Source organism: Lepidochelys kempii, chromosome 6 (genome assembly GCF_965140265.1).
Source record: "Lepidochelys kempii isolate rLepKem1 chromosome 6, rLepKem1.hap2, whole genome shotgun sequence".
NCBI lineage: Eukaryota > Metazoa > Chordata > Testudines > Cheloniidae > Lepidochelys > Lepidochelys kempii.
In genome coordinates this window covers 41,672,418-41,689,254 of record NC_133261.1, presented here as the reverse complement: position 1 = coordinate 41,689,254, position 16,837 = coordinate 41,672,418, and the positions used below count along the sequence as shown (strand labels likewise).

The 16,837-nt window shown below is 39.4% G+C and overlaps 1 protein-coding gene across 4 annotated transcripts in view; it reads left to right on the top strand.

Annotated features, from left to right (window-relative positions):
• The window catches only part of QSER1 (glutamine and serine rich 1), an 85,454-nt gene extending 75,385 nt beyond the window's left edge, over nt 1-10,069 (top strand). For 3 of the 4 annotated variants that reach the window (XM_073347730.1, XM_073347729.1, XM_073347728.1), the window contains exons 9-11: nt 1,356-1,508; nt 4,206-4,301; nt 6,026-10,068. In XM_073347730.1, the coding sequence (XP_073203831.1) occupies nt 1,356-1,508; nt 4,206-4,301; nt 6,026-6,166 (390 nt within the window). In that variant the 3' untranslated portion in view covers nt 6,167-10,068. Of the gene's footprint in view, nt 1-1,355; nt 1,509-4,205; nt 4,302-6,025 lie in introns of all 4 variants that reach the window. The other variant, XM_073347727.1, reaches the window with a different exon arrangement.
• Nucleotides 10,070-16,837: the final 6,768 nt, after the last annotated feature.

The window sequence follows — 16,837 nt, the reverse complement described above, 5'->3', positions numbered from 1 at the left end:
TGTCAGCAATTAGGGCTGCTTCAGATGCTCCTTTGGGAAGGAGGGGAAAGAAGAAGGCACCTCTAAATCTTAATCAGGATTTTCAGGGTCTTTTTTATTTTCATTTAAAGAAGTTTAGGTCAAGGAATAGACCTATGAGAAGGGCTAGAGGGGGGTTCGATACTTTAGAGGATATCTTAGACCCCTTTGGCTATCTAGGTACTATCATTTCCTTCTTTAATCTTAAAATTTTTAAGGGCTTGCTCTTTACTGACCTCCCCCGATCCCCATTCCAATTTTCTAGTAACAGACAGTGCTTTGTGTTTGTCTTCCTCTGTGACTTATTTTTCATTCATGTGCACCCTCTGACTAAGCAACGTATTCATTTAAAACTTTCTTAATTGTAAGTGCTCAAAATTGTATTAAATTTTTGAACTGATGTCAAAGTTCAAATTTTTGCATGCAGATGTGGAGGGGAGTTAAACAAAGACAGTCTTTGTTGAGGTTTTCAATTTAAAATAAATAGGGTTCCCACATCTTAAAACATTTGCAGTATTCAAACTGTGAGACTGTCTCATATCTTGGGGGCAAATGGAGAATTTAACTCTGTTAATTCAAAGTACCTATATTATAATGCACTAATTATAATTACAATGCAAATTTATCCTCCTGTAATGGTATAAAAACAGAAAAGTTTATTTTTGAAATATTCCCGACTATTGTTGGATAACAAATTTGTTAATGAGATTGGGTGTGTTTTCCTTTCTGAGCAGTGTAGAGAAAATAGTCAGTAGTCTGATAGCTAAAGTACAGGACTAACCATCAGAAGTCTGGGTTTTATTCTTGGCTCTTATAGACTGAGGTGGGTTTCTGTAAAACTTCTCTGTGACCCATCTGTAAAATTAAGATGATAATGCTTCCCTACTTCATAGGTGTATGGAGGCCTAATTTATTGATATTTTTAAAGCACTTACAGATTCTTGGATGGAAGGAGCAATAGAATGCAAAGTAAAATAAAGAATTGTAAACAATCAAAACTGCCTGCTGGATTCCTGACTAGTTTGTTTTTTTAATGGAGGAACCAAAGATGACAGCTGTGATATATGAAAAGGCCTGAGTCCCTTGAGATGTTACTTTTAAAGCCAGTCAAAAAAAGTCACTTTTCTGTGTGTTCGTATATTGCTGTCTCATAGCTGATTGACTGAGTGAGGCTTTTAGATTTGTATGTAAAATATTTTATGATTGGTTGCTTTCTATATTTTAACTTCTTTGAAAATAATGGTCAGTTTTCCAGCAATCTGATTGATTGAGAAGTTCTCTTTTGGTGGAATTTTTGCATAATTCAAAATCCTTTTTGCTTTTATGCTCTGTTTAAGAGTGCTTTGGAAAACTTTCCTGAACTGACAGTAATCACTCGCGATTCTAAAACAAAAAGTGGAGGAGCTGCTCTTTCTAAAATCAGAATGAATGGTAAAGCTTACAACAAGAAAACACTGAGGACTTCCAAATCAACCACTAAGTTAGCACACGTAAGTGTTTAGAAGATTCATCACTGCTTCCATCTTATTTCTAACATGATAGATTAAAAAAAAATACTTTAAAGGATTGCATTTTGTTGGTAGTTTTTTTTTTGGCAAATATATAAAAAAGATAAAATTTTAAACATTTTAATTAAGTAATTTTAAAAATAATAATTTGTTTGAAATCTACAGCATATTAAATCACTTGTCTTGGTGGCCTGTTTCCTTTTATCATTAAACCATTATAGATATAGGGTTGCCAGGTGTCCAGTTTTTGATCAGAACAGCTGATCAAAAATGGACCCTGGGAGCTGTGGTCAGCACTGCTGACTGGGTCATTAAAAGTCCAGTTGGTGCAGGGCTGGCAAGCTCCTTACCCGGCTCTGGGTGGCTCACAGCATGTCCCTCCAGCTCCTAGGGGTAGGGTGGCCACAGGGGTTCCGCATGCTGCCCCCACCCTGAGCACTGGCTCCACAGCTTCCATTGGCTGTGGTTCCCAGCCAGTGGGAGTTGCGGGGGCTGTTCCTGCAGGTTGGGAGCAGCACGGAGCCCCCTGGCCGCTCCTCCACCTAAGAGTCGGAGAGACATGTCGCCGCTTCCCGGTAGCCACCGGAGGTAAGCACCACCCGGAGCTTGCACCCTAAAGCCTCTCCTGCACCCTAATCCCCTGCCCCAGCCCTGAGCCCCCTCCTGCATTCTGAATTCCTTGGCCCTAGCCCCACCCCAAAGCCCACATCCCCAGCAGAGCCCTCACCCACTCCCGCACCCAAACCCCCTGCTCCAGCCTCGAGCCTTCTCCCACACCCTGAACCCCTCATTTCTTCCACCCTGGAGCCCACACCCTCAGTCCACAGCCTGTACTCCCTCCCACAGCCCAGCCCCTTACCTTAGCCTGGAGCCCACCCCACCCAAAACCCCTCATCCCCAGCCCCACCCCAGAGCCAGCACTCCCAGCTGGACCCATCACCTCCTCCTGCTCCCCAAACCCTTGCCCCAGCTCAGTGAAAATGAGTGAGCAAGTGAGTGAGGGTGGGGGAGAGCGAGCAACCCCGGGGGGGAGGGGAATGGAGTGAATGGGGTGGGGCCTTGGAGAAGGGGTCGGGGTTCAGGGCAGGGGGCAGGGCAAGGGTGTTCAGTTTTCTGCAGTTAGAAAGTTGGCAACTCTACGTAGTTTATTCCAAATAGGTAAGCAAAATGTGGTGCACATATTAAAATAATATTCCACACAACAATTCTTGAATGGAATCATGTGCGTATGTAAATAATGTATTTAGGGCCACATTGGGTACGTCAACATAGAGATCAAAAACCCGCAGTTGGCCCAGATCAGCTGACACAGGGCTCGGCTTTGGGACTGAAAAATTGCTATGTAGATGTTCTGGGCTTGGGCTGGAGCCCGAGCTCAGGGAGTCTGCAATTTTTAGTCCCTCAGCTTGAGTCCCGCAAGCCCAAGTCAACTGACCTGGGCCAGCTGCAGCTGTGCCACTGATCTTTTATTCCTGTGTAGACATACCCAACATGGCCTGTCCTGTATGCCTAAGCAAGGAATTAAGGAAGTATAAGGCAACCTCTTACTCCCCTGTGCAATCTGCTCACATCACAGGTAGCAGGAGGAAACAGTCTCCTTGGTGCTGCTGCTACCCCTCTTGCACAGGCAGGAGGAGGGAATCGGCTCAGCCTTAGATGGTGGCCCTCCCATCTCCATAGTGTAACAGGCAGCACATATGTGCTAGCAGGCACATGTTAGACCACGTTTAGGTCTGGTTCAGGGTACATTCCCCCACCCCCGCCCCTCATCTCTCCCCACCATAGCCAAGGAGGAATACAGGACAGCTTCTAGCAGAGCATAATATGTTGCCCGTACATGCTGCTTGTGGCAGTTTAGCCTCTAATATTAACATTTACTTAAAGTTAATGTAGTTTTCTACTGTAAACTGTACAATAGCTGTTACTACATGGACAAATAAATATTTCCACTGGAGAAACTTTAATTTGATCATAAGGCACCTCATAGGGCAGGCATATAAACAAATTAATTCTTTGTTGTAGCTTCTCATTTATCTCCAGTGACAGAAGTTGTTTTATACCTTATTGTTAAAAAGAATATTGAAAAGAAATATTAGAGAAATACATACAACTCATATTTGTGGCTAAGAACAGTCTTAACTAGATTTTACAGGATGCTGGCAGACATACCTAAAGCAAGTTTAGCTAACATCAGTAAATGCAGGAGGTGCCACCAACCAGTGAATATATTCCACATATTTTTGTACTTTTTGGAAAGAAAAAACTATCGCAGCAATATATGCAAGCTCTTTCCCCAGTTCCTTAGATCTGCCTTTCTCCAAAAATCTATACAGAATTTGATAGATTAAGTGAACACCAAGAAAGAGCTATATCTTTTGCTATTTTTAGAGATGTCAGTAATACTTGAAAAATGGCAAGCTAACACACCTTCCATATATTCAGAGTGGTGGAAAGAACTATTAAACCCAGCTTTGAAGAAGACATTAAATTTACATGAGAAACAAAGTGGGTAAGGGTATACTAATTTTGGTGTCACACATGTCTTGATGCCATTTCAGACATGATGATAGTTACCTTTTATTTCTGAATTGCTAAAATTGACATATCCATTTGGTAATAAGAAGTCTATCTTGGAACAAATATCATTAATTTGCCTAAAAATAACTATTTTCTCTGCAGGAGTTTACTGTAGATCCAGAAAAAATACAGTTGTACTCTTTGTATCACTCACTCCATCATTACAAATACCACATATATCTGACGTGTAAAGAGGAGGTGAGTATTGTTCTGCTTCTTATATGTGGCATTATTATTAGATTAATTAAGTAGTAGTGCAGAAAGTTAAATTATCTGTATATAACAGCATTTTAAAAACATCAGTATAAGGCAGCTAAATGTGTTTCTGATTTTAACCCAACCAAAGTAATGATTCTATTGGAACTGTTAGAAACTTTTTCCAGCCAATACAAAGTAATCATCAGCTGACATTAGTGGGTGATCATTTTCTATTCTGCACGAGGCGATGTGTTAAAATAGGGAATACTATGGAAGTGACTCCGCAGGTAAGCCTGTGTTGGCATTAGTATATAACTTGATTAAAATTTTCTCTTTTGAATTTTAGTAAATTGAAATTAATTTGTATATTTGGGACACTAACTCTTCCTCGGACAACTGGATTTTCTATGTAACTTCTTTAGTAGAATATTAACCTTAATAGAAGAAACATTTAAAAACACCAATTTTTAAAAATATTCTATTTTTCTCCCAGTTCTTCAATCCCTCTAACTAAACAGTCACAGTCCCCACAGACTCCAGATTCCTCTCTCACTCTGTCTCGCCAACATACACGCTTTGCATCCTCACATACACACAACTCTGATAACATTTTGGACATAAGGCTTTTTTTTTTTTTTAATTAAACACATATGCTTATTGACCTGGTTGAGTTTCATCAAGATAAAGTGAAAAAACTGCTCAGACCAGCAGCTGTTTCTCTTTTATGACATGACTCGCCACCTGTGCTGTTCACAAACCCTTGGTGAGGTAGGCTAGGTAGCCAGAGGCATGAGGATTGTGCTCTGTGGATGAGAGGCACCTTGAGAGGCTCATGAGGTTTGAATAGGGATGCTGGAAGATAGACTGTATGGGACTTTGGGAGACGCAGGGTGTTTTAGCAGACGTGGGGGATCTGGAGGCAAAAGTCTTTGAGGCGGGGAAAGGAGAGCCTGAGATTGGGGTGTCTGTGGTTGTGCTGAGAGTCGGGGATAAGAGGTATCCTATTGCCTCTGCATAAGGCATTGGCATATCAAGATTTCCCTATGATATTTCTTCCTCAGTGAACAGAGGCCACAACTACCAATAGAGCCCTTAGGTGCCAGTGCCTGGATGCAAATGCACTGAGTTCCTTACACACATGCACACACTCTCATACGCGCCCAGGCCATGTACAGCCTTGGTTCCACCTCCAAACACACTAATAACTCACCACTCAGTTCTGCAAGCCCACTATTCAGCAGCACTGTGGGGACCTCTGAGAGTAGCTGCCTAATGCTCATAGTATTTCTATCTTGTAACAAGGTAAAAGGGAGAGAGGGAGGGAAAAAAGCATAGTACGAAGGGAGCATGGAAGGAAGTCAGGCTTGCACTAGATTGGGTCTGCAGCAAGAGAAGTGGAACTCAATTCTGATGGTTCATGAAACCCTGGACAATAAGGATGCAAGGGTTGGTGAGGACTTAACTATTGATATCCTGCCTCTTTTATAGATGTGTTTATGTTATGTACACTGGAGTATTTTTAACTGGTTTTTAACACATTTTTGGGGGGAATATATAATAGTTTAGACTTAATAGACGGCCCTGGACAAATAAAGCTTGGCTAAGAATTCCTGCCACTTTGCATACATTAGCATAGGGATCAAGGGAGGGTTTAAGAGCTGCATGCTACATTTTAAATGAGTAACAGAGGCAGGCTAATATTTTTTTCTCTCTCTCTTAAATAGATTTCTTCTGTTCAGAAAAAGAGCGCAGATCTAGGACAGGAGGAGATTGTTCAGCTGTGCATGAAAAATATAAAATGGGTGGAGGATCTTTTTGAAAAGTTTGGTGAACTTTTGAATCATGTACAGCAGAAGTGTTCATAACAAACTATCTTCAGAATCTCACATTTTTTCTACAGCACTAACCTGATGGAAAAGAAAGCTCAGAGAAAGGCTCTGATTCTCTTACAATACCAGACTACGTTCTTATTCATAGGCATTTTATTTCTCTTATGGAACTTTGTACTTTGGCTCCTACTAAGGAAAAGTGATGCTGCCAAGAAAATGAGTCTTTTAGAGATGGATGTAAACATAAACATCACCACATTTTAACCTGAATAATGATTTTTCTATTTTGTAAACTATTGGGTAACTTAGTTTTATTTTCAGAAATGTTTTTGACAAAAAATAAAGCATGCACTAAGTATAATTTTTTCTTTATTGCTATAGAGATAATAACACTTAAAATACTATGGCTATTTCCGACTCTGGTGAACACCAAAAAGAGTCAGGGCTGGGGTAAACTAATATTTGCATTTCTGTCTGGCCATGAAATTTAGAGTATTATGCATTTTGTAAACAGAGCTGGTGTGACATCAAATTCTGTATACAAATATTGCCATCATAAAATTCAGAAATGTCATTATGCTTTATGGACTCCTTTTACTATTATCATGTTCAGGAGACTGAACATGGAGTTGGTGCAATCCTATGACTGCTTTTTGTGTCAAATTATATTGTAATGAAAGACAATGACCTTAACTATTTTCCCTGTTTTGAAGAAAAATATTTTCCTTTATACTGTATTTTTTGTTTTTTCTTTTGGAAAAAAAATTCAATTGTACATTTTATCTCACTGATAGTTGTATTTTTCACAGAGAAAATATTGTGGTTAAAGTTGTTTCATGTATCTTTGTAATACACTTTACATTGTTTTCAGTAAATCTTATTCATTTATATGTTGATTTCATATTGTAAACTATATATCTTGAGGTAACCCTTTTTGTTTATACAGGTTTTCTTCAGTGTTAACCAGAATAATGCATAATAGACTAGTTTTGCTTTAAGTGTAGTTGTGTTAGACACTGCAGTTATTTTCTCATACGTGAAAATAAATTTCTTACTAAACTAGCCCCTGATTAACTGAGAGTTTAAATGAAAAGCTACTACACTTTATTTTCTGGTCAACAAAGATTTATGATTGTGAATAGACTATATGCAGTGTTAAACACAGCTTACATAGTTGTTTTTAGAACTGGCAGTGGCAGAGTTATTCTCTTTTTGGTGCCTTTTAGATCTTCAGACATACTTTTGTAGCATCCCTCCCATCCAGTTTCTTAACAGTTAGTAGTGCCACTAGTCCCACTCAGACAACGAATGTAATAGGCTCAAAACAGGAGAACATTTTCTTTAAGTTTGCCAACAGAATGCCTTACTTTCAGTCATTCAAACCGTATACGTGCCGGGGCCCAAAAGAAATAGACATGTCATTCTTTCCTCAGATAATGTTTTTTTGTTTTGTTTTTTTTAATTCTTTTATCCTTTTAACTGCCACTTAGTGCCTTAATTTCAACCAGGAAACAGGGTGCACCATTCATTGGCCAAATAGGACATGCTTGTATACAATGTGGTTTGTTTTCCAGTTTTCTGTTTTGGTCCTATTTAGCTGCTAATATATTCAGTAGACCTTAGAATTGTAAAGAATATAATGAAGAGATATGAAAATGAAATGATATCCTCTTGATTAATCAAATTAGGGTTTCAAAAATCAAAATGTTTGTCATTTTAACTGATAGAGTTAGATCCTTGTTAAGTTGGATGTTTGCCATGTTTCCAAAGGTTTCATCTTGTTAAAAGCAATAATTCTCCTTAAGGTTTGTACCCACATTAGTATGAACAGACTGACTGAACAATGGAAGTCAGTAAATGCCCCTTGTGTACGTTAAAGCTTCTTCATACTGTACCTGCTTTAAAAAGGCAGTTTGTTTACCATGGCATGAGGTGCGTTGTGTTACTGCTATGCATACTATAATCACAGGGAGCAGTATGGATTTTGACTTAGGAGGTGTAGAATGTTAAGAAGCATCATGCAGGTAATTTGCTCTTTCAGTGAAAAGGAGGGAGTTGAGGTGTGATAGGGTAGGAGAGCTGCTATATTTCTCTCATGCAGTACTGAATCTGGAATGAACTGCTTCATCTCCCCCCCGATTTTGTAATTAAACTAATGAGGTGGTACCAATCAGCAATGTTACAAACATGAATAGTATTCATTTAAAATCTGTTAATTTAAATATGAACACTAAACTATATAGACATTTACCTAGAATATTCATTAATCTATCATTTAAAAATAAAAGCATGATAACATAGATTGAGCGAACAATATGGTTGGCTCTGGTTATACAGCAAAGTACTAGTCAGAACTTGTTAGCCACAGGTGCCTTCCTAATACACCCATGAAAAAAACAAATGGAAGACATTTCTACATTTTTAATTTTATATGTTTCTACTTTATGCTTCCTGTAGGAGCCTGAATGGAAGTTTTAAGAAACCAGTCATTTCAGCCCAAGCCCCAGACTAAGCCCTCAGACTATTGGAAGCTAAGCAGTGGTTTATGGAGAAGCTGGTCTTTTCATAAAAGCAGGTACATTGAAAAGAAAAAGGGATGGCCAGTCATTCGCAGTGCTCTGCATTGCCATGGAGGGAGACCTGGCTTCAGTTCCAGCTCTGTTTCATTCCCAAGGCCAGTTGACAAAGCAATCTGCCTATAGAAGATAGGAAGCACCCTGCATTGCTCAAAAGCGACCACTCCAGACTATTAAAGAGCAATATAAAGGAGCTCCATGTCATCCTGTCCTTGGCTAGAAAGATGGTGGTTGAGTTACTAGGCCATCAAGCTAGGATGAATTAAAAATGTGGGACTCTTAGGAATGTGAAGGACCATTCAGGCGAAATAAAACTTAGTCAATGGGAATTGAAGAGGGATTTTCATACTGAAGCAAATTTAGAAGAAATGTCCATGTACAAATTACTTTTTTTGCACAAATATCTTGCTTTGTTTTGTTGTGTGGCAATTTCAGATAACTGGTGGGTAAGAGTTAATTCTGCACCCACACCCCAATGTCCTTTCCTCCTTGATCCTGCAGTAGGGTCCAAGTCCTTTAACTTCTGTTGCCAATGAAAATTCAAGCATTTACTTGACTGCAGGAACAAATTGGAAGAGAAGATGCACTAGGAAGAAACAAACCCCTATATAGACATTTTGTTAGTTAGCAAGTAGAGAAACTAATTAAATCAAATCCATGGTAAATTATTTAGGTTTTAATTTGTTCCCATTCCTCCCCCAACCAGTATGGCATCCCCTCTCTATTGTTTTTGTTTTAATTAAAGCATAGTATTTCTGTAAAGGCAGGGTGCTCTCCAAGCTGCTACTTCCAAAGTTTTGCTAGTGAAAATCAGTGAAACCGTTGGGTTGAAAAATTGTCTCTGAAAACCTCTACGGGCTTTAGGGCCTCTAGATTCTTATCACCTCTGTCATATTTAATATATTGTTTAAATGATATACTTTTAGAAAAGGAAAATCTTCCAGTCTGTCTTCCAGTAAATGCTTTCTGTAGGGAAAATATATTTTAAATATTAAATATTTAAAGCAAATGTAAAACAAAACAAGCTAAAAATATCATCACAAGATGTCAGTGTGCAATCACTTCTGATTTTTGTTGGTAGCACTTGACATTTGGTTTCACCCCGTATCACACACCTGTGCATTATTATACAATGCACACCTTAACATATCTTACTGTTGAAGTTAATGTTAACATGTCATTGTTAACAAATGCATGTTTCTGTATATCTCCTCTACATATAGCAAAAATTAGGTTAGGACTAAGACACCTTATGCATTTTTAGTCCAGATTTTCAGGTGGTCCATAATACAATGTATGGAAATGTGAATAAGGACACAATTTTGTACCATTCATTTGATGTTATTAACTAAATCCATTAAAATGAAAACACTTTTTAAACAAAAAGTCATAATGTTCAGTGATTTATTATTAAAACATCAAAACTTGAAAAGCTAGACTGCCGAGAATATTGGCATGTTTGAGGCATAATGCTTTCTGATCTCTCACTTAATATGAAGAAGTCTCTGTAACTGATCTAGTGTGTTTCATCATACTCTTTTGTTCAGACACATGCTATCATGTTTAACTCTTTTTAATTTTGTTTAATTTGTGTCTGGTTTCCAAATGTTTTAAATCTACTTCCACTGTAGAACTACCAGCAAGGCAGTCCCTGAACAGATGTAAAATAAGGAGATAAAAGGTTTTGGACATTGGTAAAATGGGGAGAATATATCCTTTTTGTACAGAGTGGATAACTGTACAAAGTTTTACAAATATGTCATGCCTACAGAAAGATATTGCTAGGGATTTGGTTGTCTAGTTATGGTAAAACATCATGTTTTAAACCCAAATCATCTCCCATGCATATTATTTCCATACAGGGGACTGGAAGGCCCACAAGTTTTGAATCTTTGGTCAGGAACCATGGTCTGTCCTTCTCCCAACTCCCTGTGAGCAGAAATGGGTGGTTGTTGAGAGATCTACTGGAGGCCTGGGACATCTTTGTGAAGGCCATATGCATCTGCACTGCTTCCCAACCCTGTGCAGCACAAGTCCTGCAAGACCCACACTTCCATGGAGGCCTCAACAGCTGTTGTCCTCCAAACCCCCTTGGGGAGTGGGTGAGGAGGGCTTCATATTGCAAAGGAGGGATGCTAATATTTTAATTCTGCATTCAAATGTAATGAAGCTATATTTTACAAAGGAACTTTTAAGAATGAAGGCGTAATGAGCCAGATGTGTACAACTCTCTTAAGAGAAAAGAACAATAGGGATGCAGCTCTCACTGTCAATAGTTGTGCACAATAGGTGAATAATTCAAGCTTTCAGAGAACATATTTTCCACTGGGAATTCTCCCTCACTTGGGTATCATAACAGATCTTTTATTCCTTTCCGGAGAACAGAAGAGCAGAACAAAATTTCTTAAGGCTTCTTACACAGTTTGATTTCTTATAACAGCAAAATGATGAATACAGAGAGCAAGCAACTGAGAGAGAAGAAAAATAAAAGGTGAGTCAGGAAGAACAACAAACACAGACTCCTCAGAGCCATCAAAAAAATCTTAAGGAAAAATCTAAACCATAAATTTTTTTAAAAAAACAACCACCTACTATGAGAAGCAGGGTTGGTTTGTTTTTAATGTGGACATTAAGGTGTGTTGGATCATTACTTTGAACGATGAGGGTGCTTTTCATACTTGTCAACTGAGGATTTGTTGGTTTTGAAGTGTGAGTTGCAAGAGTTTTAGGAGAATGCCGTATAAATGGATCGGTCTAAGAAAATATGGAATTTAAAAAACAACTTTGTAATAAATGTCAACACATATGAAAAATACAAAAATTAACGCTTGCATATCAGTCTCATTTTAGAGATTACTGTGAAATGGAGATTGTATCAATATTCACCAATCTTCACCTAGGGATTATTCACGGTAAGTGTTTGTACAAATTTAATTAGGTATATCAGCAATTTATGACCATAAGGTAGCGTTGACTTACCTGCATGATCTGGTAGTTGGTGGACATTCACAATTAAGGACCTTCTCTTTCCCTCCACCCCCAATTTTATTCCCTTAGTGTTCGCGAGAGTGTAATGAGCTTCAGGATAAAATGGAAGAATATTTATTAGATTTACCTTTCTTTGATGTGTGTTGATTTTTTTGGATTTGTCTCTTTTCAATCCTGAAAATAACTTGGTTGCCAACATTTCTTCAGAGAGAAGCAAAGGTTTTTCAGTGCTACCCATTCTAGGTAGTTTAAATATGTATATATCATGTTATGTGCTAGAGATTCTGGTCCCTGCTCTGGCTGACTTGTGATGTTCAAGGGAGTGCACAGCCATCAGAAAGCCTGCTTATCTATTTACCTGGGAATTCCCCTTGCATAGATTGAATCCCTCTGTGCATTTTCTACATGGGTGGGGCACTCTGGTTTATCATCTATACTACTGAAAGCACTAGAGTAAGATCATTAAAGATCTTCTGGCTAAGTCTAAAGGCCTTCTTTCCAATCTCTTCCTCAACCTTTCTCTTACTTGAAATATACTTGATCATGTACTGAATGATCTCTCCTCCTTTTGGCTTCCAGGCATCCATATTCTCCTGTTTTTGCTCTTCATTCACTGATCGCTTCTTTACTGCCTATCTCTCATCCTTAAAGTCCAACTGCATGCCCAAGCTCAGCTTGCCAAAAACTGGATTTATCCTTTTCCCACTAAACTCTTCCCTGTTCCTGTCCTTTCCAGGCCTTAAACTCACAATGACTGTGTCATTCAACTGCTCTACCCTTAATCTCTTACATCTAAGTCTGTCACTAAATCCCATCAATTCTTATTGTATGTATCCAAAATCTATCCCTTTCTGTCTCCCCACCTCTTCCCATTCTTTTGTCCATGCCTTCTTCATCTCTTGCCTTATGATTGATAATCGTAGTAAATATGATTCATAGATTCATAGATATTTAGGTCAGAAGGGACCATTATGATCATCTAGTCTGACCTCCTGCACAATGCAGGCCACAGAATTTCACCCACCACTCCTAAAAAAGACCTCACACCTATATCTGTGCTATTGAAGTCCTCAAATTGTAGTTTGAAGACCTCAAGGAGCAGAGAATCCTCCAGCAAGTGACCCATGCCCCATGCTACAGAGGAAGGCGAAAAACCTCCAGGGCCTTCCAATCTGCCCTGGAGGAAAATTCCTTCCCGACCCCAAATATGGCGATCAGCTAAACCCTGAGCATATGGGCAAGATTCATCAGCCAGATACTACAGAAAATTCTTTCCCGGGTAACTTGGATCTTACCCCATCTAAAAACCCATCACAGGCCATTGGGCCTATTTACCATGAATATTTAATTACCAAAACCATGTTATCCCATCATACCATCTCCTCCATAAACTTATCGAGTTTAATCTTAAAGCAAGATAGATCTTTTGCCCCCACTACTTCCCTCGGAAGGCTATTCCAAAACTTCACTCCTCTGATGGTTAGGGGTTCCATATTGCTGGGCTTTGTACAGTCATAGATAAGAGGAAATTCCTGTTCCAGAGGCTTATAGTCTAAAAACCTTGATTCCAGACTCCCTATCTTTCACCTCACTTCCCACCCCCCAGTCTAGTTAATGTGTTGCTATGAATCTTCTCTTCCTCTCTTGCTTGTATAACCATATCATTACTTTCTAGAGTCTCTCCCCTTTCCGTCTTCCCATCTCCTTGTGCATGCAAGACAAACTTGACCTCACCTTTTCCGGGAAGTTTCTGTAAAACAAGCTCACCTTTTGCACATTTGGACTTTCACCAGCCCAAAAGTCAGTGGGGCTCTACATGGATGTCTTAAAATTTCTGTAAACTCATACTGGTATCTCCTTAGTTAATTAAAAAAAAAAGGTCTGTCCTTTCTAAGAATTTCTGTGAACATTTCTATTTTTATCAGTTCAGCAGTTACATTTCACCCCAGATTTCCATTTAAAGGGCCAGTAAAAACTCATTACATCAGGGGAATGTGTTATAACATGGTTTGATTTTTATCTCTGTAGCAAGGACCAAATAGTGTTGTTGTTATCCCATGTTACAGAACCATGCTACTGCCTTGGGAAAACTAGGACCATGATACAATTAAGACAATTTAATTCACACATGACCAAGTCATTTTATAAATAACGTTTTAACAATGAACCTAGGTCCATTATGGATGTGAGTATATCTGGCAAACCATGCATTGAAATTTCTATTTAAAAATTACATGTTCAGTTAAATGCACATTTCTTAGAATTAGCAGTCCTATAGGAATGTGTGGATACTGTTGGTAATGTTAGATTTCAAATTCATAGACTTTGCAAATTTCCAGCCATTCATGCAATTAAAATCTCCACCATAACACAGTGAAATTAACTGCAAAAAATAAAAACTGGTTTTGTTTTTTAAATAAAAATTCTTGGGGCAGATTCTCAGCTGCTGTTAGTTGTCATAACTCCACTGAAGTCAATGAACTAAATTGTACTTTCCAAAGCAGAGTGCTTGTTGGGGTTGCATGAGTATAAATGAAGGCAGAATTTGGCCATTTCTCTTTCTTTAGTGCTCTCAGTGTACAAGTATTATGTTTATTAATATTATCTGCTTTTACTCTCATCCAGGCAACAATGAACCCCTTTAATATTCAATTTAATGCCTTACTAGAAAAGAGCTCTTTGTTTTCTGCACCACAAGTTGCCATTGTTCTATACTAAGCATTCCCACTGAAGTCAATGAGTGTTCCACATATGTAACATTGGCAGGCTAAATGAAGAATCTGGTTTGTTAGTTCATAGCTTAATGGTCTAAGCATCAGGTTTGAAATATCCGGACTCCCTGAAACCATGTGATCATATCCCAGCAGACTAGACTCGGCTCTTCAGCTTTGGAAGCTGAATATGTGTACTAGACCCAGTCCAGTGCCCGTTGTAGTCAGTGGGGATCTTTCAGTTGATTTCAGTGGGTGCAAGGTTAGTCTCATTGTATGCAGGTTTTTGGGTGAGACTTTACAAATGGAGACCCAGATTGCTCTGCATGAACATTAAAGATCCCATGGCACTTTTTCATGAGACAAAATATGCCTGTTTGTACTCGACCAACATTTCTCCTCCTTTGCATTCTGTATACCATTTGGTTGCAACACTCCGCCCCAGGAATAGCTGCATGTCAGAGATACTGCAGTTATTTAGGCCCCAGTCCTGAAAACTGATCTGCCCGTTTAGACCTTAACACCCAGTCCAAAAGTCAGTGGGGCTCTGCAGGGACGCAAAGGTCCGTCTGTATGGATCCAATTGCAGGACTGGGGCCATGCTTTGTAAAGTATTTTGAGAGTTCCCATGATGAACGGTGGTGTATAAGTGTAAATTTAGTTTTCATTAAGTTTTATTTTGACTTATAATTTGAGTGGCTCTCTGCAGCAGAGAGTACACCAAATCAAAACTGAAATAAATACACCAAATTCTGGGGCAGGATTTCCCCTTCCCCTACATTTCCCCTTTCCCCTTCCCCTACATTATAAGGTAACAAACATATTCATGTGATAGAAATAAAAAATACTGACCCTGTCCTCCATGTAATATATTATTACAGAATGAAAATTTACCTGATATGTTTTATGTATTTAATCCATTGTTCTTGTTTTCTGAACCTGGAAACTGATCAGTGCTTAGTTAATATTTTTCTGTTCTATTTGCTGATTTAATGACACTTTTGCCCAAGCTGGGCAAAGCTTGTGGAGAGAATACAAAGCTACTTTCAGAGAAGTGTACCATATGGATTGTTCTAGAAGGCTTTTCCTGTGTAATCAGTGAGGGGATGGGGAGGTTGCATATGGTGACAGTGCAGTGCCCACCAAGGGCTTTACAGTTGTCATTATCCTGCTCATAGGACACTTGAAATTTCACTGTAACAGCAGGCATAAAACCCCAGTCCTCTTGCTCCAAAAACATAGGTTCCTGTTACTTGAGCTTAAGGAATATCTCTGTTAGCAGCATAGCGCCTGAGAGACACAGGTCTGATTCTACCCAATTCAGGGCAGTAGTCCACATACATACTCCCTAGTTCTCTGCAATACCATGTAGAGAGGCCTGGCTCTGAACTGGGAGACTTGCAAAATCCCTGCAGGATATACAGTAATTGAGAGCATGCTTTTAGACAACTCACATGTTACTATTTTACATCCTACCTGCCACAATGGATGTGTCTTCACAAAACAGTTAGCTTGAACTTAGGTGTTACCCCCTAACTTGACTCCAGTCCACACACAAAAATCTCTAGATTGAGTTAAATGGTGCTTTAAACTCAAGATGGCTGGCCCATAGTTGCTGGGGGCTGAAGCTGGAGAACTGTTGATGCTCAAGCATCAGTAGAGATACAAAAAGAAAAGGAGTACTTGTGGCACCTTAGAGACTAACCAATTTATGTGAGCATAAGCTTTCGTGAGCTACAGCTCACTTCATCGGATACAGCAACTCTAGTTACAAAAAATTTATCAACAACTAATCCAGTCCCTCTATGCTGCTAAGCCAATCATTCTGTTACTGCAATGTTATTTTGAAGTGTGGTTGCTCTCCTTCAAGCTAGCTCTAGTGCAGTAAGAGGAAGTTATTTACCGTATAGTAACTAGAGGTTGTCTGGCTATGCCGAAAGAATGACAGGAAACATTAGATATGGGTTTAATCAGGCTGCAACTTTATTATTAGACAGATGTCTGGGACTAACCCAGTGAATAAAATGTGTGCAGTGCAGGTGCAAAATGTACGTCCCTCCAGCAGATTCCCTGCTGGGACCTTACCAATTCCAGCCAATTGGGGGGCGGGGGGGGTCTTCCATAGCTCTCTCTCTCTCTCCTCTCCCCCCCCTCCCCCATTTATCCAGGTCTCTCCAGCAATTCCCTTGCCGGGATCTTACCACTTTCAGCCAATTCTGGGGGAGGGGGCTTTTACCAGCTCCCTCCCCCACTTTTCATCCAGATCCCTCCAGCAATTTCCTTGCCAGGACCTTACCGACCATGCCCCTTCGTAGGAGGGGGTTATGGTGAACTATGATGATGGGGGGTTGGCTCCCTTCTGTACCAGTCATAGGAGTCCCCAGCTGCCCCTGGCTTGCTCAATTACCAAGCACCTCTCCTTAATTCCTTTT